The following is a 23,598-nucleotide window of genomic DNA, read 5'->3' on the forward strand; positions in this document are numbered from 1 at the left end:
CAAGAGCTCGGTTTTCCATGCTGGATTACACAATGCTCGGAGAGCCAGCGAGGACAGGAGGCAAAGGGGATGGGTGTCTGGAGCACATGGCTAGTCCCTTCCGAGCAGCTTCCGTGGCCTGGCCGGAGACTCAGAGGCAGTGCCGATTCCTCCCACAGTGATGCTGGGATGTGATCAGTGGCATGTGGGAAAGTGTCCAGCTGGGAGAGGATGTGGGACAGCTGCACATTAATATTACACACCACATACAAACACACCCCAGAAAAGGAATGTGTACCAAATGTCATTTATTTCACTTCGTTGCATTGTCTTAGCTTCTTTTCCTGATACTTCCTGCAAGCACCCCCCAGAGCAATGGAGACAGACTCCGGTAGATAGCAGGCCAAGTGAGGGCGTTTCCAAACCCTGGGGTGCAGGGAGAAAAGGAAGTGCATGTACAGGGGGACCGCTGACAGAAACTGCACTCTCATTCCCATGTGTGCTCAGTGTGGCTCTTTTCTCTGGAAACATCTTCAAGCACCAATCATGTCTCTGAGCAGACCCCAAATGCAGGCTACCTTTTCAGCAGGGACACAGAACAACACAGGGTGCCAAGAGTAGCCCTTCCCGTTCTGGGGACCCCCGAGTGGCATCCAGCTGCCATTTTGAAAGGGCTCTGGCACCTCTACAGCTAAGAGAAGACGAAGCAGGGCTTCTGGTTCTAAGCACAAACCTCCAGGAAGCCACTCAGATGCCAAACCCTAAAGGAGATAGAGAGTGGGATCCCCCCAACAGACAGGGCTGTCAGCTTGGATGATTTGCACACCGTCACCAAAGAGCAATTGTGGACAAACCAATCTTGCTAAAGAAAGCAAAGCCAAGTTTATGACAATTGAGGCAAGAGCTGGGCACTGTCTAGACTGGTTTTATGCTTGGCCTCTGCAGTCATCATTCCTCTTTCCATGCCTCACATCATACTCTCGTTTTGTCCTAATGACATTGGTGGAGACAAAGGACAGAGGAACCAATTCAGTGCTGGCTGCTTTTCGCACCAAGAAAGAAATCCTAAACAAGCAGGGTAAAGCCAGCTGTGCTACAGATCACAGTTATGTGAGTCACTGAAATGGCGAATTCCCAAAATTTTTCTCCTTCTTCCCCACGACCTCACCCCATTTGCTTCAGAAATGAGCAGTGAACATGGTCACAGGCAGGGGGGACGTCCTAGACCACACGTCACGTCGGTGCAGGGACAGTTAGAACATCAACCACAGTGGACGTCATTGCTCATGCTCTCCTTTTTCCCCTCCCAGCACGTCACAGACCCTGAACCCCATCTCCCATTTCCAGGCTGCAGTCACTCCTTCTGAAGGGCTCTGAGGTCCCACACTCGCCCCTCAGCTGACCACAGATAAGCACTGACGGGATGAAACCAGTAAAGCATTTCAAGCCTCTGGAGAAAAACTCTAAGCAAGTACCAAATAGTATTATTCTTTTCCTGCCAAGCCCTCCCGGCCCCATTCAAGAATAGAAGGAATTATTGACTTTACTTCCCAGGCGAAGTAGAGATGTAATTAGAGCCCTGGAGGTTTCCCCACAAGGCGTCAGCGGGTCAATTTGCTGGCACTTTGAGGAGATAAAGCATGAAACTTTCTATTCTGTGCCAAGTGCTCCTTTCTCTGGAATTCAAAGTCATTTTTATGAGTGAAACTAGAAAGAAAGAGAGAAAGGCAACAAAACCAGAGGAGAGCCCTCCAGGTTCTCCCGGCAAACCTCTCAGACTCCAGCAGCCCCCTTCCCCTGAGACAGAGCACAGCCCCACAGCTGCCACGAACACTGAGGCAGAAGTGAGTCTGCTCACAGACTGCAAAGACTGAGTATAAAGAAAAGTCACAATTCTTAAACCCCTGGATAAGCCATGTGAGAAAGGAAATCTCATTCAAATCCTACTTCAACAAATCTCATTACAACAAATTCTCCACCTCAATATCAATCCAACTTCCCTAATGACTTGGCCATTGGTTTATGAGAATTTAGTGATCACCTACTATGCGCCAGTTCATGCACTGTTCCAACTGGGCCCTGCAGTGATCCATTTCCAACAACAGCCGACTTCACCTGTCACATCCAGACAAACTGCTGGACGGTGGCTTTTACACCCCTCTGCGTTCTCTAAAATGCTCTTTCAGATGGCATCCCCCACACCCTCTGAGGCACGTCTACACTATCACCGTCTCCACAGGGCTGGATCCACACCCACCCCACCACCAGCAGTAATTTTTCCCCTTTTGGAACTCCCTCTGTTTATATTTTAAGGGACATGTTATGTGTAACTTCACTACCCTTATTGTGTACTGTGCTATTTCCCCTCCCGGGCCATAGAACACCTGAGATGAAAATCCTAAGGACAGTGCTCGGTGGGTCTTTAAAAATGGCCTCATGTCTTCCTTGTAGCCCATCCCTACTCCAGGTGCGGTTCTCTGGACCGCTGCGCAGCATCCTTTGGAAACTTACTAGAAACAGCGTCTCCACCGCAGCCCAGCCCTCCTTGGTCAGAATGTGCATTTTACACATTACGCAGGCGATTCACATGCACGTTAAAGTTTGAGAAGCCCTGTTATATACGATAGATGCTCAGTAGGAATTTTTTTAAGTAATAAGCCACGCTCCACACAAACATCTTCCCTACATGCATCCCGCCCCAGCAGACTGCGGATGAGCTGCGTAAGCCATCTTGAGGTGGTGAGAGTTCTCAGCCCTTGGGCTCACTCTAGCCTGACATCTGGGGGCGGGGGGTTGCGTATGCATTCAGCAGCAAGCAACTCACTTGTTCATCACAAAACACTGACTGACTCCCGACCCACTACGTGCCAGGCCCTCTGCACATTTCATCAGAACATTCACCTCTCAACACCCTGAACCAGGCTTGCAAGGTTTGGGAGTTTAAACAGGAGGGGGGAGGTATGTGACTCGCTGTGTTAAGTGCCTCCCAGGGTGCTTGCTCACAGACTCCAGGTGGATCAGGAGGGACAGAGCCCCTGAGCAGCCCCCGCCTCCAGAACTCAGCTGGCGGCTTGCTGCACTGCGGCCTGGTCCTCCAGCAAGCAGAGCCCTGCCCCGGGGTTTTCTCACACACCAGTGCACCTCCCAACCACCCAGAAGGCTTGTGGAACGCGGACGGCCCGGCCTGCCCTCCCAGTTCTCATTGAGGAGACATTCTCATTCTTGACATAAAAACAAGAAAAAAAAATCAGACGGAAACACCAAATAAAGGTGTCTTTGTTCCTTTGGCTTTCCTGATGAGGCGTATCTTATCCAACCTTGTTCCCTCGGGTGTTTCAGAGCTATCTGGAGAAAAGACTAAAGAAGCGAGGCCTTTGTTTAATGAAGCCCGCTGAGAAAACCAAGTCCGGAAAAGTTCACCAGGCCTCGATCAGAAAAAGAGGGCTTGGTTTTCCACTTGTGTCTTCAGTTTTGTGTGTTAGAGCAGAGCTGTGTGCTAAAGGCCCACGCCAGAGAAAGTTAATTTGGGCAGCAGTTGGGAGCTGCAAACCTAGGCTCCCTTCACAGACAAAACTCAGCAGGGGGCACCCTGGTGCAGGCACCGCTCATGTGCTCTCTGCCCACAGCTGTGCGGGGTTCATGGGGGCCCTTGTCTCAGACTCGCTCCTCTCTCCCACCTAGCACCCTCACAAAATCAAGGCCGCCTGTAGAAAGAGCGGGAGAGTTTAGACCTCCACCTGCATTCCCCAATTCCTCCCCCTCCTCCCACCCCGGCGCACTCTAACCCCCACCTCTGTGGTAAATGTACTGACAACACGACACAGCACCAGCTCCGGGTGTTTCCAGAATAGGATCTGCCGCCTCCTGTTGGAGATCATTCATCCCACTCCTGTAGTGCCCCGGTGCTAGTGGTCTGTGATGTATTCACTGGGAACACGAGAAAACGGGTCAAGAAGGTTGAAAGGTTCAAGCCTCTAGGCTAAGAATCCTTAAGTCTGCATTCTATTTCCAGACCAATCCTGAGCGTGCTGAACCTGGTTATCACCAGGACTATCTACCAAGTTCCTAAGTGTCTGGGGGAACCTGCATGTTAAGTCCTCTCTCTTCCCCAGATGCAGCAGAAATGGCTGTGGCATCTCGCAATCGGCATCCGAAATCTTGACGATTCTTCCCAGGCCAACCATTCCTGAAATCCTTCCTTTGACCCAGTCTGCTCTGTGTCCATTCAGCTGCCACGTCAGCTGTTTCTGCTGCAGATCCTACTTTGGGACGGTCATGTTAACTGTTTTTTTGTGGCATCTGACCAACTCCTACATCGTCTGGTCTCATGTTACTTTTCCTTTCTAGTATGGATATTTGGGGGCATCTACATGGGAATTTGATACATTTGACCCCTTTGGCACAGCCTGGCATTTCTCAGACTCATCCCATTTTCTCTCTCTGGTCCCGGAGAGTATGAAGTCAAAAAGCTTCTTGGGGACTTATATTTACAGGCATCCCAAGATCAGATAATGCGTCCACCTTACTTTTCTATTCCTGCCACATTGCGCAGCACACAATAGGTGGACAACAAATATTTTTTCAATGGATGAATAAATTATAGATATATCACACTCTAAGCACGCAGATGATGAGTTAATATAACTTCCATTGTGCAAGTACTCTGAGTATTTCTGGATTATCAACAAATTTATAGCCCAATGATTAATGCTCATAAAGTGCTTTGAAATCCACAAAATAACAGTGCGGTAAAACAGTCAATTGCTATTGAGTGGAGGTGATCAGAGGAACAGACCACACAATTCACTGAGGTGTAGAAGGCAGGTATGAATGAGGATAAAAGAGAAATGGTACATTCCAGAGAAAATGAGAAGTAATTAATAAAAAATAAAATAAAACTCACCCTTATCATAATCATCTTCCTCAACTGCTTTTTCTTGAAGTTTCTGAAGCTTTAATCTTAAGGACTTTACCTATGTTGGTTTGAAGGAGGGGGGAGAAATGAAAGCCAAATTACAATAGCACTCAAGCAAACTTATTTTTTTTAAGCCAAGAACACTTAGAAACTATTTCAAAACTGAAATTCTTTATTCTCCTTTAAAAAAAGAACCGCAAATGTACATTTTTCCCATGCCAGATGCATTAGCTTCTCAAAAAAACAGTTATATAAAGAGAAAGTGTAATTTGAGTATAAAGTCCACAGAAAGAGTTAGAAAGTTATTTTAAACAAAAACATCACATTGTACCCTTATCTGCATGAAAAAATGCATAATAAAAAGGAACGCAAATTTCCTGACCTGACTGAAAGCTCACTGTTCTCAAAATCACATTAAAATTATGAAGATAAACACTCTGAGACTGAAAGAGAAGCCAAGAGAAGAACATGAGCTTCCACTCAGCAAGTTGTCCCGCCAGCTGGGTGACAATGACAGGAAGGACTTCACAAAACCCTTCCAGAAAACAGTATCGTCTTATTTAACCCACATGTAGACACAGTGATCCCATCGTTTGTCAGAGAGTTAACAATACATTCATTTTTAAGTATTTTTCTTCTCGACAGGAAGCCCAGGTATTTTCTGAAGATGGATTCTCGGCCTATCAGTGAATGGATTTGGCCTTGCTCCCTAAAACACACCTTCCTCCCACCCTTGCTTGCCTCACACCTATATGTCCTTCAACACCCAACTCAGGTGTCACCCTCTCCAGCCTGTGTTAAATGTCCTTCCTCTATATTGCCATAGTGACCTGTCCTTGGACCTAGTCATATGACCCACTTAACAAATATTCACTGAGTGTCTCCTCGGGGTGTCAGCCACCAGTTTGAGGTGTTGAGGGTACAGCACAAAATTCTAAACCATCTCTCGACACGCATTCTTGTGCAGGAAGACAAAAATTAACATAATAAGTACGGTTTATGGAGCCTTAGAAAGTGATGAGTGTCGGGAAAGAAGAAAAACCGTAGAACCCAATAAGGGGCATCAAGAATGCTGGCAGGCGGTGGGGCTGCAGTTTTAAATAAGATCTCACTGACATTTGGGCAAAGACTTAAAAGTGGTAAGAGAGGAAACCCTGGGGCTCCTGGAGAAAACATTTCAACAAAGAGAAGAGTCAGAGCAGAGGCTCTTGGCAAAGTGTTGCTGGCCTTGCAAAGTAGATCGCTGAGTCTGGGATGGCCTGATTAAGGGCGGCTGTAGATGATGAGGTCAGAGAGGCGATGGGGAATGCATCATGAACAGACACGAAGACCACTGAAAAGTTCTGATGCTGAGGGTGATGGGAGGGCACTTGGGGGGTTCTGAGCACAAAGTCCATGACCTGTTTGAGGTTTGAATAGCCTCACTCTGACTGCAGTGGGCAAAGGAAGAAGTCGGATGGCCAGGGGAGGCCATGGAAACAGCCCAGGAAGGAGGTGACGATAGCCTGAATGATAGTGGGAACAGTGAAGACAATGAAAAGGGATCTGATCCTGGACATATTCAGAAAATGGCTGTTGGAAGACAGAAAAAATGGGATTTGTTAACAGATCGCAGGTAGGAGATGCGAAAGTCAAAATAAGGCTGGGTGTTAGGTCTGAGCTTGCTGGACAAATGGAGTTGCAAGAAATTACCATAGTACTCAGGACACCACAGTACAGCCATTGTTTTGTTTTGTCTGTGCGCTCCATTCACCCTTGGGCGTCTTGAGGGCAAGAACTACTTTCTAATCATGTAGAAAATGGCAGTGCTCACCCTTGTTTGGTTCTCCACTGCTCTGAGCACATGGAAGGATTACACTTCCTTCCCCACCTTGCTGTGGGTAATGGGGTGTAGCTGCAAGTGTTAGAGGTTACTTCGGCGTTGGGCATTTAATTGCTCTTGTAGGATCCTTACTGCTTTCCTCCTTGTCCCAGTGACTGACTCATACGTTCAGGTAGTACAGGCGGGCTTCCTGAGTGACTCTGCGGAGCGGATCCCCCAATCACCTCTGTGAAACGCGACTTTTAAGCAAGAAACACAACTTTGTCCCGTGAAGACACTGATACTGGGTTGCTGTCTGTTTCTAACCAACTCTAATACAATCCAAAGCCAGACACAAGTAAGTCAGTAAATACTTTCTGAATGAGTGAATGATTACATTAACCCCTTTATCCTTGATTTGCTCCATATTACAAGTGCAAATTGTACCAATAACTCAGTCGTACATATTAGAGATAGAAGAAAGTCTGTATGGGTGGTTCAGCTGCCATATAAAGCGTACCATTGCCATCACCACACCCATGGGGTGGTACTGTTGAACGGTTACTGGAGCTGAAGCAGAAGAACTACAGGAAAGAAAGTCAAAGAAAACTTCATTTATAGCCAACATCCACTTCACTTTGTCCCCTTCAATCAATGATCCCTGTAGGACACCGAACTGATGCCCCGGGAGATGTCTGAATGTCCATCTTTGCTGGAAGCAGAGGCACTGATGGTCATGTCTCATCCAGTGACACAACCATGTAAGACAGGCGATTTCTCTCCATTTCCTCCAGCTTCCACAAGCTGAGGCGGGGCTCACTTGCAAGGTTCTCTCTTCCCTCCTCTGCACACCCAGTTAGCATTTCCTTTGATCACAATTTTCTCAGCCCCGTGCAATCCCTGGCAGTGTCCCTGGGTGGCTATTTCTAAACAGCATAAAACACACATTCTGTCAATCCTCATTCGTGGTCGTGTTCTATAAAGTCACGGGAAATGCTCAGTTAGCAAATACTAAACCATTGCTTCCAGGGGAAACAAGTGTTGGGCTTCTGAGAGCCTCTGATCACAACATCTTTGTCAACTGATCAAGATGTAACCTTGTTTTATGTGCGCTTCCGTTTAAAGATGCCTTCTTTAATATATATGGCTGGTTCATTAACACAGAACTCATGGCCACCAGCGCTACAGCTCATGCTGGAACAAAGCTCATTCAACACGTTTCCTCGGTAAGGCACATTGCAGCCTCCTTGCACCTGGGAACACTGGTCAGCATGGCAGCCCAAAGCTGGTGGACCATTTTAAACAGGGAAATCGTCAGGGTGCCTGGGTGGCTCAGTTGGTTAAGCGTCCGACTTCAGCTCAGGTCATAATCTTGCTGTTTGTGGGTTCGAGCCCCACACTGGGCTCTGTGCTGACAGCTCAGAGCCTGGAGCCTGCTTCAGATTCTGTGTCTCCTTCTCTCTCTGCCCTTCCCCCACTCACAGTCTGTCTTTCTCTCTCTCAAAAATAAATAATAAAACATTAAAAAATTTAAAAAAAAGATTTTCAGGAAGATGTGATTTATCTGCAGGTAAGAGGAGTTTAAAAGAAAGGGAAAAACTATCAGTTTCACCAAAACACAGAGAGCTGAATCGTGTGGACTGCAGAGGAGTCCCTACCAAGGGGAGGTTCTGTTTGTTTGGCTATTTGGGAGGGGGAGAAGCTGGTCATTATAACGGCATTCTACTTTTGCTTCACTTGAGTCAAAGCTTGACTTTTTGAGATGGAGAAATACAGATATGTTGTCAAGATTTGTTAAAAGAGATCTTGGCAATGAAATACTGAAAACTGACCTTTAGAGTTGGAATGATGATACAAACCTCTTCTTAGTGCCTGTGACCTTGTGATTCGTAAAAGGAAATACATATTTGGTCTTTGTTCACTTCTGACACAGAACGCCTAAAACCCTAGAAATTTCCTGTGAGGAGGGCAATAAAGTTGTCTTTTGTTATGTTAATCAGGTGACTCCAGGAAGACACCGAAGGCTGAGGGCTGGTTGCCAGGGGAACCAACCACATGACTGGAGAGGAGGGGAACTTACAGCCCCCATCCCCCAACCTCCTGGGAGGAGAGAGGGGCTGGAGGTTGAATCAGTCCCAAATGGTCAATGATTTAATCAGTACTGCCTGTGTAGTGAAGCCTCCCTAAAAATCCGAAGGACCGAGTTGGGAGAAATTCCAGGTTGGTAAACAGGTGGACATTCAGGGAGAGTGGTGTGCCTGGAGAGGGCATGAAACCCCATGTCCTTTCCTCACACCTTGCCTTCCTTCTGGTTGTTACTGAGTTATATCTTCCTATAATAAATATATGATCTGTTAAGTAAACTGCTTCTCTGAGTTCTGCAAGCCACTCTACAAATTAATCGAACCCAAGGAGAGCGTGGTTGCTGGAGTCTCCTATCCATGGCCAGTGGGGCAGAAGCACGGGTGATGCTCTGAACTTAAATGGGCATCTGAAGAAGAGGCAGGTGGTCTTGTGAGACTGAGCCCTTAAGCTGTGGGATCTGATACTATCTCTGGATAGGTGAGGTCAGAATTGCGTTGAGTTACAGGACACCCAGCTGGTGTTGGAAAATTGTTGGTAGGGGCCAACACCCCTCCAAGGCTGGAATTGGTCTTCTTATGCCTTAGCCAGTCAATCCAAAAAAGGTGTCAATTAAGTATCTGTGGCCCTCTTAACAAGATTAATTATTTCACTAAAAACAAAAATGACCCAAGCAACCTCTAAGGGCCGGAAAGTATGCCAGGCTTCAGGCACCCAAAACTCTAAGAGACATGACCTGTGGTTATAGAGCTCATGGCCGAGCGCAGAACTTGGACCCTCAGGCAAATGATTATCAAATGTGATGAGTGCTATAAGGGGCACATCCAGATTGCTACGGGAGCAAAATGGAAGGAGGGATTCATTTGGTCCAAAGGGGGTAGGAAATGTCTCACAAGGAAGTGGCTTTAAACCCACACCAAGGGGATTACAGGAGCTTGGCAGATGGAAAAGTGCAGGAAGGTCATTCCAGGCAGAGAGCAAACTGTAAGCAAAGGCCTGAGGCACAGCTTTCCCTGGTGTCTTCAGGAACAGGAAGCAGCACCAGATGGCTGAGCCAGCAGGGGTGAGGCATGGGGGCAGGCTGGAGCAGGTCGGGAAAGGTCTCAATTATCAGGATACGGGACTTGGCTACCATCCCCAGAAGAGCAATGAGCTACCAAAGGTTTCAAGCCAAGGAATAACACTTTCCCACCAGTGTTCCAGAAGATAACTCTGCTGGCCATCCGGAGGATGACCTGGAGAAGAGAGACACAGGAGGAAGGCAAATCTCTTACAAAACCCAGGTTAAAACTAACAAGGATTTGAACCAGGGCAGAGGCCATGGCCGTGAGAGGCAGGTTAGCTGTAGGACTATGAGGGCTGACCAGATGTGCAGAGCGAGGAGGAGGGGGGTGGTGAAAATGCTTGCAGTTTCTCTCAGGAACTGGATGGAGTCTATTAATTAAAATCAGCAAGGGGCGCCTGGGTGGCTCAGTCGGTTAAGCATCCAACTTCAGCTCAGGTCACGATCTCGCGGTTCGTGAGTTCGAGCCCCGCGTCAGGCTCTGTGCTGATGGCTCAGAGCCTGGAGCCTGTTTCGGATTCTGTGTCTCCCTCTCTCTCTGACCCTCCCCCATTCATGCTCTGTCTCTGTCTCAAAAATAAATAAACGTTAAAAAAATTTTTTTAATCAGCAAGTAGGTATCAAGACTGGGGCCCTTTAGAACGGGTTTGGTGGGGAAGACGATGGCATCAGTATTGAACACATCTAACTTGGGATTCTGTGCGTCAGCTGGAAAAGGAGACCTGTGTGCATATCTGGCCTGGCTTCGCGGTCCACCGGAGTTATAAATCAGATGGCTAGGCTGAGGTCTTTGAGGGCTACAACGGGGCAAACAGGGACAGGGCCAGGAACATCAGGTCATAGGTAAAGAACTGAAAGTAAATGAGGTGCAGGGCACCTGGGTGGCTTAGTCGGTTAACGGTCCAATTTCTGCTCAAGTCACAATCTCACAGTTCTCGAGTTCAAGCTCCACGTCAGACTCTCTGCTGCCAGCACGGAGCCTGCTTCGGATTCTCTCTCTCCCTCTCTCTCTCTGCCCCTCCCCTGCTCTCTCTCTCTCTCTCTCAAAAATAAATACATAAACATTTAAAAGAAAAAGAAAAAGGAAAGTAAATGAGGTGCGATTGCCAGAAATGAGCATGACCTTCACACTTTCAGGTATTTCTACAAAATGCCTGAGGAGTGGGCCTTCACTTCCTTACATACACGTACAAATGAATGCACATGTACATATGCACACATGTGCATCACATCACCCCAGGAGGAAAACACAGCCTTTCAGCAGGAGGAGCCGCACAGCCCAGTGAGTCAGCCTGGGTCTCTCCAGGAACTTTTTGGGAGTAGAACAACCCTCTGTACACACGTGTAGGACAACTGGGTGAACAGAACCGTCCTACCGCCAAGGCTCACGGGCATACAGCCTGTCCTAGTTTCCAAAGCCCTGACATTCTCACCGCAGCCACAGAACACTCCTGTGCAGCGTCACCATCCCTAAATAAGGAAACTGAGAGCCCAAGAGATGTAATGACCAGGAGCGAGGTCTCCTGACTGTGGCAGGCGGTTCCCACCGGGGCAGGATGGAATACAGTGAGTACAGTAAATGCAAACGAAGCCCGGCATCTTCCCCAACATGGGGCATCGCTGTCTTTATGCCGCTCCCCCCCCTACACACCAGCCAGTTCCAGCTCTCCAGCCCCCTGGGGCCCCTGTTTCAAAGCAGAGCTGGGCAGAGCTAACCACACATCCGTCAGGCCAGGAAGTGCAGAGGAACGTACAGCCCAAGAGAGAGCGAATCTGAGCATCTGCCTGACAGAGAAGATGAGAACGAGAACAGATTTGTGTCAAACTGAAAGAGAAGAAACAGGAGTGCAGCAACATCTTTTTGCAGCCAGTTACCAAAGGGGTCCAGGCTTGTGACAATCACAGGCCCCAGCGGCCAGAAGACACCAACCTCCAGCTGCCTCTGGTCACTCAGCAGGCAGTCCAGCAGCACAGGCTCGCACCTCCTGAGTAGTGTTTCCCAACGGGGAGCATCCCCCACGCCGCTGCCCTCTGACCACGAGGAGACCAGGGGGCAGGAGGAGGCAGTGTCCACGTCCGGTAAAGAACGCGTCTCACACTCCAGCCGGGGGCTGCCTGCTGCCATCTGGGCAGGGTCGGCCAGGCTCTGAGCAGCCTTGACGTTGAAGTGGGGAGAGAGAAGTCGAGGGTGTGCGTGGGGCCTGTCCAAGCTGGCGTCCTTGGCTTCCGTCTCCACGGGGCTCTGACAAGGGGCCTCAGCATCTCTGGACGGCGGGCAGCCTTCCGCTTCCCCACGTTCCCCAGCAGAGCTGAGCGAGAGCCGTATGAAGCTAAAGCTGGAGGTGAAGCCATCCTGAGAGCCGGCCGGGGCAGAGGGGACCCTGGGGCCACTTTCAAGGTTGCACCTGCTGCCATTCCCCTCCTCTGAGGACAGACAGCCTTTTGTCCAGGTGCCCTTTGCTCTTTCACCACCGGCAGCTTCCTGGCCAGGGCCTGGGGCCTCAGAACTGTCCATGGGTGGGAGCACCCCCTGCCACCCAGTGTCCCCAGGGCCACACGACCTGGTGAGCCTGGCAGGTAGTTTGGTGTCAGCTCTGAGCTGAATCCCAAAGAGCCCCGAGGGTCCCCTCACAGCGGTCAGAGCCAGGCCTGGGTGGCCCACAATGGTCAGAGACGAGGCTGCTGGGCTCCCAACAGAGGGGCCTCGCCACTGGCCTCCAAGTTCAAGGCCACAGTGTCTGGCCCTGGACTCAGACTGGAGGGACTCCTCCCCGCACGCCGCTCCCTGGGCCCGTAACGGAGTGGCCACTGCTGGGTAGAGGAACCCGATCCGGGGCCCAGCTGTGCCTCTCATGTAGCCCGGCCTCCGTGCCAGCCGCCTCCTCCGAAAAGACGCTGCAGGTGGTAAGCAATCCCGGCTGCCTGGGAGGAAGAGAGAAAACAGCACCATAAACATGCAAATCTCACTGGCTCAGCTGGAACTGCATTTGGAGAGCATCCTAGGTTTAGAGGTCACCGCTCTGTGCATCTGTCAAAGAAGATGCTGGCTCAGTGGTCACGGGGCCAACCCGGGACGAAAATTCTGATGATTCCCTCCAAGTGCTTGCCTCGAACGTGCAGAAGCAACACAGCATCTCAGCTCTTCTGTTTAGCAGAGCAGCTGGCGTTGCTTTGAGTTTTGCCAGCACGTCAGCAGGCCCAGTGGAGACACAACCTCGGCGGCTCCTTCAGAACCCCTCCGGCATCTCGCCTGTTGGGCTTTTAGGCACATCAGCACTTTTATCCCAGAGTGGGCCTGGAAAGCAAGCGATTGGAAAGCAAATGCCAGCACACTCCTCAAAGTGAGATGCGATCACTTATTCTAGCTACTTATTGAACAGTATGTGAGTTTTCACTATCTGAGCTGTCCATGTCCCCCGTGCCTCTGGACCATGGAGAGCCAGCTGGGACACAGCTTATCCCCATCAGTTCCTCTCACACAGTGGATCACAGGAGGCCCTGCCTGACATGCTCTACAAACCAGCTCTGCAAAAGGAACAGAAACGGTAAAAAACGCTAACACCTCACAGGCGGGATCATAGAGCAGATGAGAACATAGACTCAGGCACCTCACTGCCTGGCTCAAAACCCGGCTGTGCCTTTGCTGGCTGTGACCTTCCACAAGTTACTTAACCTCTCTGTGCCTCAGTTGGCTTATCAGGAAAATGGAGATATTAATAGTACCTGTCTCATCACAGGGTGGTTTGTGAGCATTTAACTAAATGAGTTACTATGTCGAGACAGCCTAGAACAGTGCTTGCCACTGGTAGTAAGTATGATAAAGGGCTGCTTATTATTTTTACATTGCATAGGATGTTGTTACTCATAATAAGTACATCATCCACATTCATTTCACTTGCTCCCTACCAAAATCCTGTGAATCAACCAAACCAGGAATTATAACTTTCTTTTTACAGTTAAGCACACTGACACACGGAGAAATGGATATTCCAGAAACTCCTGCACGTGACTGAGTGGCCAATGTCAAAGTCTCCCGATTCTCCAGGCCCACACGGTGCTGTCATCGGGCTCTCTGCCACAGCATGAATCAGATGACATGCAAAGCATACAGGTAACACCAGGCAGTACTTGAGCGCAGTTGTAGGTATACTACAGTCTGTGGTGAGGAGTGAAACACAGCTTCACACCAGGCCCACGCATCCTGCTCTGCCCCCAGAGCATGGACAGGTCCAGGATCTTTGTCATGGTAAACGGAAAGTGCTAGGCATTTAGGCTCTCCCTGTGTTATGATCATGGCACACACCAGTCTTTGGAATGGGTGTCAGTGATAATCCCTGGGGACGTGAGCGCAATGACCCATGGGCCACCTGTTCCTTGAATTTGAGCATCAAAGGACAAGAGAGCCCAAGACATGTTCAGCCAGTGTCTTCTCTTGCCAACCAGGCGTGCCAACTGCCTGGTCCGGGGGAAGGGCTAATACCACCCGTGTCCATAGGATTCTGGAAGCTGGCAGTGAAGGGAGGAATGTAAGGGCTATGAGGGTGGGAGAGGAAGTCAGGGTAAAGGAAGGAAGTATGTAACATACAACCCTAGGAGCGTGATACCATTTTCATTTTATAAATAATAAAATTAAAGCTCAGAATTTTAATTTGCCCCAGAACTCCCAGATCATAGCTTACCAAAGCCTGTTTTGCTCCTTACGAGACAATAAACCAGCACAATGCCCTGCATTTAAGTTGCTTGATAAAAGGCGAATGAATTAATGGATGCATGGATGAAGGGAGGGAGGGATGCATGAACGAAGGCCTATCTGGTTCTAAAACACATGCTCTTCCTATACCCTTTGCCTCCAAGTATATCACTTAGGATGAGAACTTGAAATGACAGGAAGTCAGAAGAAAGATTGACTTTCTTTTTCTTGACAGAGGGCATGCAAAGTTGGAATCAGTAGAAATGGACATGATGAAAATGTACAGAAAATGTATAGAAGGAATCGTTAATAGGCCAAATTGGACCACCCATTCTGATGGTTACTATCAAAAAAAAAAAAAAAAAGAAAGAAAGAAAAAAGAAAAAGAAAAAGAAAGAACAACAGGGATTAAGGAGGGCACTTGTGATGAGCACTGCGTCATGTATGGAAGTATTAAATCACTATATTGCATACCTGAGACTAATATTACACTGTAGGTTAACTAACTGGAATTTAAATTAAAACTTAAAAAAAATTACGACTTTGAAAATAATTTTTAAAAATCAGAAAATAACAAATGTTGATTATAAGGTAGAAAAACTGCACCTAGCGTGTGCTGTTGGTGGGAATGTAAAATGTTTTCAGTGCAGCTGAAAATAGCATGGTAGTTCCTCAAAAAGTTAAAAATAGAATCACTACATGGTCCAGAAATTCCACTTCTCGTTATCTGTCCACAAGAATTGAAAGCAGAGTCGCAAAGAGATATCTGTACAGCCATGTTCGTAGCAGCAGGATTCACAACAGCCAAAGGTAGAAGCAACCTAAGTATTGAGGAATGCATAAACAAAATGTGGTCAATTCATACAATGGAATAGTATTCAGCCTTAAAAAGGGAAGAAGTTCTGACACAGGCTATACAGCTTGGATGAACCTTGAGGCCATCATGCTAAATGAAATAAGCCAGTCACAAAAGGACAAATACTAAATACTGTATTTACATACATATATACATTTATATACGGTGTCTAGAGCAGTCAAATTCACAGAGATAGAGAGTAGAATGGTGGTGGCCAGGGGCTGGGGAAGAGGGAGTTGGTGTTTCCTGGGGACAGAGTTTCAGTCTGGAAGACAAAAAAGTTCTAGTGGCAGATGGGGCTATACCTGCCCAACAATGTGAATGCCATTGAATTATACACTTAATAGAAATGGCTAAGAGGGTAGGGGCGCCTGGGTGGCTCAGTTGGTTAAGCCTCTGACTTCAGCTCAGGTCATGATCTCATGGTTTCTGAGTTCAAGCCCCATGTCAGGCTCTCTGCTGTCAAGGTGGAGCCTACTTCAGATCCTCTGTCCCCTTCTCTCTCTGCTCATGCTCCCCAGCTCATGCTCTTTCTCTCTCTCTCTCTCTCTCTCTCTCAAACATAAACATTTTTAAAAAATGGCTAAGAGGGTAAATTTTATGTTCTATGTATTTATCCCAATTACAATTTTTTTAAATGTTTAAAGAGGTCAAATTGGATCACCATGCTATGTGGCCCAAAGGGCCTCCCATTCTCTCCCTCAGGGGTGTCACCATCTGAGGATGTCCCCTGCATGTTAGGGCCCCAATCACAAGAAGAAGAGGATTCACGGGGCCGTGGGAGCTCAGGAGGGAGCAGGGGTTGGCTAAAAAGAGGGGCTAACTCTCATATGCCCATACAGTGAATCCCAAAGGCAGTAGGGAGAACACTGAATTCTGGCTCCAATTACCAACAGAAAACAACTCAGCAATTTCCTACCTTGAGAAAGGAGTCCTGTGATACCTATATTGTCTTCTGGTTTAAAAAGACTTTTAACTATTTTTTTTAATGCAAGGTAATTGTCTCCCAGATAACCCTTCTAAAGTCGAAACAGCGATGCCAAGGGGAAAATAATTTCTTTGAAATGTCATTTCTTTTACAGCTAGATGAGCCTTTTCTAAAGCTACTCAACCGAGGGTTCTGAAATCCCCCTAAGCCAGGTTACAGATGCTGCACAAAGCAGCTACCGGATGGGAACCCATATTCCTACTGGGTTCTGGTGAGATGTCAGGGGGCCACCGTGCCGCATGAACAACAAGCCAAGAAGACCAGACGTGAGAAAAATGCTCACCAAATGTGGGGATGAGAGGAGGGCCTGGTGTGTGGATGGCCCAGCTCCTGCACCCACCGGACCACTCATACATCCCATCTCCCAGCGTGGGCCTTCTCAGAGGGCAGCCCAAGAGGCAGGGACCACCACATTCTATGAACCCTAACCCTCAGGAGAGCCGGATCTGGAGGGCACTTCTGGAATGAGCTAGAAGGATTACAAGAAACCCACCTTGGGCAGATGGCAGCTCTGAAACTTCTAGAAAAGACCCCCAGTTCCCTGTATGCGAAGTCCCCTTTTTTCACTTTTTTTTTTCAATTTTTATTTTTTGAAGAAATGTATGATGTCCCCTCTGGCGAGAAATCAATGATTACCATATATCCAGGCTGAGATACTACATCTCAGATTTGTTCAAACCCAAGCCCTCCATCATGCCCTGCCTGCAGTTAAGGAAGGGTTGTGACACATTCAGACCTTGGAGGACAACATTCGTTCCCAACACCTAACTTCAGGGTGGAGCGGGCAGGAAGTAAAACATGGTAAGGTGCAGGGAGGCCCGAAGTGCACATAGGCTTTGAGAGCTGGCCAGGGAAACCAGCTGTGCCTTCTGTTCTTTCACCCAGAGATGGCTGCATTCTGCCCATCTGGCCCTGGACAGGCTGAGGAGGGAGAGGTGCCTCACGTGGCCTTCTCTGTCCCTCACAGCCTCCCACTCCATAGTAGATGCTGGGGGGAGGAACGCAGACCTGCCGGTCCCTGGTTGTGCAGAACCCCCAACTCCAAGCCCTCTCCAGCCCCGTGAGCTCTGGGATTGGAAGCAAGTGAAAGAGAAGAGCTTAGAATAGACCCAGGTGTCAGAAGGCCTCTACACACAGTCCAAATAAGGTGTCTGGAAACATGAGCTTATCTAACTTACAGGGAAAACTGGGGGAAACCTAGGTTAGTCAACCAGTCAGATCAGAGAGAATCCTATCTACCTGTCTCTAGTGCTTTCCTTCTTCCGGACAAATCCTTCCCACCCTTCAGCTTCCAACGCCCTTCCCCATCAGCTCCCTTGTTCCGATCACCCAGTTCACAGGGCTTCAACAACGGTCCACATCACTCCTGCCCCTCTACTAACTAACACCCAGCACTGCTTGCTATTTTCTTCGGTGTATATAAACCGTTCCCCTCTTATGCTCTATATAAGCTTCCTGATACCCTTACAATTCCCTAAAAATCCTAGTATACAGAGAAGGCATTCCAATACACATTGGCCAGATAATATTTATTTTTAAACAGGAAATCTAAAATACGTAATTTAAGAAAACACAATACATGTGAATTTACTTGGAAGAACTTAAAACCAAGACCCAAAGTTCAAATCTACATGAAGTGCCCATGTGGGCTTGGGTGAGTCACCAATGATTTGATGATCCCAGGGCCTTGTGGGGAAAGCACGTCTGTCTCCTGAAGAAGAAATACGGGCACTCAGGGCCACTGCTGAGAACACAGAGAATAGTCAGAGAAGAATAGACACATAAGACTTTACAAAACACGACTTGGATAGAAATGTACGGTGTGGAAGCATAAATGAATGTATTCTTCTCGTGGAAAGAATTTTAATCCTATTTGTCATGGTTGAGGCCGAAGTCTTTTCTAAAACATTCAGGTTAACCAAAGATTCTGAATCGTAAAGAAACCACACATCCCTGTGGATTAGCTTGTTTTCAAAGAATCAGAATCCAATCACATACACACTAAAACACAAACACTCTGCTGAGCACGAGTTCATCTTTCTTCGATAGTTCAGAGAGCACTTGAGGATTCAGAAGTGGCTTCGGGTTGTTGTGAGAAGCTTCTAGCAAGCAGGGAGAGTCCTAGTGTGGAATAAATCAACATTTATGGCGCTTCCATTTTAACTGTGCAATCCGTTTTAATACGACAATTCCTTATTGAACACTGGATTCTATGTGGGATGCGGACGTGAGCAAGACGGCACCCCCACCCCCAGCTGTTCATGACCTGACAGCTTGCAAGGGATGTAAGCCATGTCCCAGGATGGGATGTTATGCTTCCATCACAGAAGAGGGAGAACTCAATCTGACATTAGATGAATGGGGTAATCTAGTTGGCTTTGTTGGTTTACCTCACAGTTCTTTGCCCTTCAGCAAAGCAGAGACTCTATGAACTCCAGAACACTCCTGAATTCGTGTCACCCCAAACATCTCTTGGGACTGGCTAGAAGAAGGGTGATTTAGAGGCCTCTGGGACACAGGGCAACTCTAAGGAGCAGGTCTGTGCTGTGGTCTGAGAACCTTCTTCCTCCCACCTCCCTTGCAGCTCCCCTGCCTGCTCCTGCTCCCCTTCTTTAAAAAAAAAAAAAAAGTTTGTTTATTTTGAGAGAGCGCATGAGCAGAGCAGGGGCAGAGAGAGAGGAGAGAATCCCAAGCAGGCTAGCACTGTCAGTGCAGAGCCCAACGTGGGGCTCGAACCTACAAACCGTGAGATCATGACCCGAGTGGAAATCAAGAGTCAGACACTTGGGGCACCTGGGTGGCTCAGTGGGTTAAGCGTCAGACTTCAGCTCAGGTCACGATCTTGGGGTCTGTGAGTTCAAGTCCCATGTCCAGCTCTGTGCTGACAGCTCAGAGCCTGGAGCCTGCTTTAGATTCTGTGTCTCCTTCTCTCTCCGCCCCTCCCCGCTCATGCTCTGTTTCTCTCTATCTCTCAAAAATAAGTAAACATTTAAAACAAAAAAATTTTTTTAAAGAGTCAGACGCTTAGCCAACTGGGCTACCCAGGCGCTCCTCCCCTCCTTTACCCTGCACAGACGGGCAGCTCCCTCACCCAACCTCCTGCATGTCTCACTCTGTCTTGATGTCCGCCTCTCAGAGAACCCAAACCCCACCCTAGAGAAAGCACAGCACGCAGGTGCACATGGCCCTGTCTGCTTGTGGTTTGCCATCTTTGGGGGAGCAGAGAGAGGAATCAAACATGCACACAGGTAGGTCTGGCGGCGGGGGGATGGACAGGTCCATGGTGCTGAGCCATGGTGCTGAATGGGGCACCTGGCTTCGTCTGGCGGGGTCTCCGAGTGACATCTGGCTGAGCTTGACAGATGAGCAAGAGGTGTAGAGGTCACAGGGGACGCTGCGGGAAAGAGCCAGAGAGGAAGGAATAAGGCCAGCTGGTGGCGTGGTGTGGAGGACGCTGGTGATGGGCAGGGGCGGGACAGAGCTGGACGCCGCCATGTGTCCTGGCCGCATCCAGCCTGGGCCTTTGCCTGGAGAGGGATGGACGGTCTTTGAACGACCTGAAGCAGGGGAGGGGCATGATCAGATCTGCACGTTTTGACAGATCACTCTGTGGAGAAGGGACCACACGGAAGCGAGAGAGGCCACCAGGAGAACAGTTAGAGGACACCACACAGGAATGCCTGAGTGGCTGAGTCAGTTAAGCAACCAAATCTTGGTTTGGGCTCAGGTCATGACCTTGAGGTTTGTGAGTTCGAGCCCCAAGTCAGGCTCTGTGCTGTCAGCACAGTCTCCCACCCTCCACCACCCTTCCCCAAGCAGTGTGTAGACACACAAACGATCGGGGGCCGAGAGAGTGCTCTTGTCAATGAATTCTCCCAGCAAAGTTATCACCACAGGCTTGCTGACATGTTGTTCTTCACAAGCTGACACTCTCCATCCCTTTGAAAGACAGATTGTCTTCCTAGATGGGATTGTTCACCAGCTGCTCGTGGTGAGCACAGCCACTTCACCGTGATCTAGCATTTCCATAATCTTCAAAGCCACGCGCACTGCGGGTACAGACAGGTCTGCAGGGCACGGCCCTCGCAGCCAGCCGCTGGGAGTTTGTGATAGCAAAGCTCTGTCTGGTTTCCTATCAGCCTCGTGGTCACCCAGATGCCAGCGTTTGGACTCCCAAGCTGCAGACATCACTTCCTATAATAGCCTCACAGTCAAAAGGGACAGGTTCCACCCAGAATTGTGGCGTAACTGGCAAGAATGTCAGCCCTGACTGAGCCAAGGAAACTGACAAGATGGCACTGCCTGGAACACAGGAGACAGGTATGTGCTAAAAGTACGAAAATGAGCAAAAGAATGATAGACACAGCACAAGCTGGCTGGGGGAGGGGACAAGATTCGCGAGGGACTTCAAGGGTAACGTTCCATCGCTCAAGCGGGTGGTAGTTATGTGGGCGCTGACAATATATGCAACCTATGAATAACAGAATTTTTATAACTGTGAGGTAGTCTGTAATGCGTTTTCAGTGCCACAGTCCCTGCCCTCAAGGGGCTCACAGCTCGGTGGACAAGGCAGAAACGTCAACAAGCAGATGCAGAATGGGCCAGAAGCAATCCTACCACAGGAGGGAGGGAAGGGCCTCGTGGAGGAGCTGACCCTGCAGCTGAACTGAAAGACTGAGGCTACGGAGGCCATAAAGGAGGTGAGGTCACTGTCAGTGGAGGGAAGGAATGGAGGTAACAGCTCAAAGAAGTTCAAAATGTCTGGGGCCCAGGCAGGCGTGGCCCCTGTGGAGAAGGAGGCAGACAGCAGGCTGTGAGGAGCCCAGGTGGCAGACAGGTGGGGCTGGGGCCCAAGGCAGGGCCCTGTGCTGGAGAGAAGAGATGGGGAAGCACAGTTGGCTGGTGGAAATCCATAAGAGCCCGTGATGCCACCTAAGGAAGAATTCTGGAAAAAGAGGAAGCTGGGGGAAAGAAGTAACTGGAAATGACTGAGGGTAACCATGTGGGCTCCAGGACACGTGGGCTGTGGGATATCGGTCTTGCCACGTGCAGCCCAATGTGTCTGGCACCATTCTTGGTGTGTGGACACTAGTCACCTCTTGTCCTCAGTTTTAGCTCTCCAGTGGAAACACTGAATGGTCCCCAAACTTGGCTGCCCAGCAGAGTCACTGGGGTATCCTTCCAAAATTCCAAAGTCCCAAGCTGATGAAATCACAATGTTGAGGCATGAGACTCAGTGCCCCCAGTGGGATTCCAGTGGGAAACCAGGCCTGGGAACCTCTGCTCTAGGAGAAAGTCCTATTTAACATCCTGGTGTGCTCAGAATCCAAGTGCGTCATAAACAATGTTCGCCACACCACAGAGAATGTTGCTTTGCAGAATCTTCTCTTTCCCTTCAACTTTTTTGTTTCTTGAAATGTGGCTGTTAGCTGTGAGCCTCTACACGTGGACAAAGTGTGGCTTGAAGTTAAAATATGTCCCCATACATCTGTTCTAAATCTTCTAGCCTGGATAAGGCTCCCACTTTCAGTCAAACAGTGGGAGTCCTGGGCCCCACAACATGCCCTCCCACGAGGAAGGGGCCAGGAGGCAGGCAGCTGCTGTGAGCGGTCTCACTTCCCTAAGGCACAGGGAGGGGAACAGGGGGCCAAACAGCAGGTCAACATTCAGCCCACTCTGGAGTGTAAGGGCCAAAACCCACGCATGCAACATGCAGTGTGGATTCTGGACTAGATCCTGCAACAAAGAAAGGATACTGGTGGAAAATCTGATTTAGATCTGCAGTTTAGTTCGCTGTACCAGTGTCCATTTCTGAGATGTAGTAACTGTGCCATGATTATACAAGCTGTTAGCATTAGGGGAAACTGAGGACAAAGAACCTTGTCATGTCTTTGCAACTCTTCTATAAATCTGTAAGTATTCCAAAATAAAAAAAAAAACTTATTTAAAAAACAGGTACAAATGTGTGCACACACAGTTTATGGACCTGTACCTTGCACTAGGAAAGGTTATGGACTCTGGAGACAGACTGCTGGAGTTTAGAATGTAGCTCTCCCAGTTCTCGGTGAATGCTGTTCACCAGCCTCTCTGCTTGCATTGTCTTGTTCGCTAAAGGGGGCTCTAGTTCATAGAATTGCTGGAGAGATAGATAAGATTATGAACTTCACTGCCCTATACCACGCCTGGCACAGAGTAACCATTCAAAAGCTGTTTTTATTTTCAATTCAGGAATAAAGGCAAGAAGATCATCCTGAAGCAAAGACGCCTGGACATGGGCACCTGGAGGCAGAGTTCAAGGCAAATCTAAAGCAAAGCAGCCTCAGGCCTGACTCTAAGCCTTTTTCTGTACTGTTAGTAGACTCCTAGAGGCCAATGGCGATCTGTTCTTTCTCTGTCTCTTTCTGTGTGTGTGTCTCTCTCTCTGTCCTTCCCTGTCTCTCTTTCTCTTTCTCTTCTCTCTCTGTCTCTCTTCCTCTCTCATGCACACGCACACACACATACACACACACACACACACACACACACACACACACACACACCATCCAGCACAAAGTCACAACCTATACTCTCTTGCCGACCAATACCTTCCTACCTCTCTGATCCACTTTTCTGTGTTCTGTTTTCTTTTCTTTCTATGCCTGGATTTACTTTCTCCAGCTGAAGCAAGTAGTTGAGGAATTTAGCAGCAAGAGATTCACAGACCACGTGAAAGCGTTTGCTCTGAAGTCACTGAACAACCTCTCTCCACAGTGCTATTAATTCTTATAAACGATTGTCTTTTTCTTTTCATGTAAAGTGCTACTCAAAACTCTGATCGCCATCTGAACCCCCCTCAAGAGTGCTGCTAGCTACAGATGGGTGTCTCTAATGAATTTTTTAACTGCTGCCCTAATAAAATATGGATGAACGAGAAGGAGCCCTCTTTGTAGCTGTTATTTCAAAACAACCAAACAACTTAAGTTCCTGCTCTTAGTCGTGCAGCAAAGAGTTGCAAGCTCTCACATGCACCCTAGCAAAAGATCGCTTTTTTTCATGCTAGTCCATCTGCAAAGTTTACAGTTACCTTTTTAATGCCGTATTTTATGCATGGGGCTTATTTTCATGGCTTTCTAAATGCCCCGCTTTGTGTGCCAAATTTGCGATATGTCTATTAAAAAATGATCCCAAATTGTCAGCACTTTGCACATAAGTAGTGCCCTGGAGACTGGAGCGTCTTTCAAGGAA

At 48.4% G+C, this 23,598-nt stretch overlaps 1 protein-coding gene and 1 long non-coding RNA gene across 3 annotated transcripts in view; one reads left to right on the forward strand and one right to left on the reverse strand.

Annotated features, from left to right (window-relative positions):
• DISC1 (DISC1 scaffold protein) overlaps nucleotides 1-23,598 on the reverse strand; it is a 355,103-nt gene that overhangs the window by 293,756 nt on the left and 37,749 nt on the right. The window contains exons 2-3 of one of the 2 annotated variants that reach the window (XM_042960019.1): nucleotides 11,771-12,762; nucleotides 4,883-4,952 (exon numbers count right to left, since the gene is read on the reverse strand). In XM_042960019.1, coding sequence (XP_042815953.1) covers nucleotides 4,883-4,952; nucleotides 11,771-12,762 — 1,062 coding nt within the window. The remainder of the gene's footprint in view (nucleotides 1-4,882; nucleotides 4,953-11,770; nucleotides 12,763-23,598) is intronic. The other variant, XM_042960020.1, reaches the window with a different exon arrangement.
• Nucleotides 20,532-22,812, forward strand: LOC107179998. The gene is made up of 3 exons (XR_001510749.1): nucleotides 20,532-20,694; nucleotides 20,899-21,074; nucleotides 22,603-22,812. It is a non-coding gene; the product is annotated as an uncharacterized LOC107179998 (long non-coding RNA).

Source organism: Panthera tigris, chromosome D2, assembly GCF_018350195.1.
Source record: "Panthera tigris isolate Pti1 chromosome D2, P.tigris_Pti1_mat1.1, whole genome shotgun sequence".
NCBI lineage: Eukaryota > Metazoa > Chordata > Mammalia > Carnivora > Felidae > Panthera > Panthera tigris.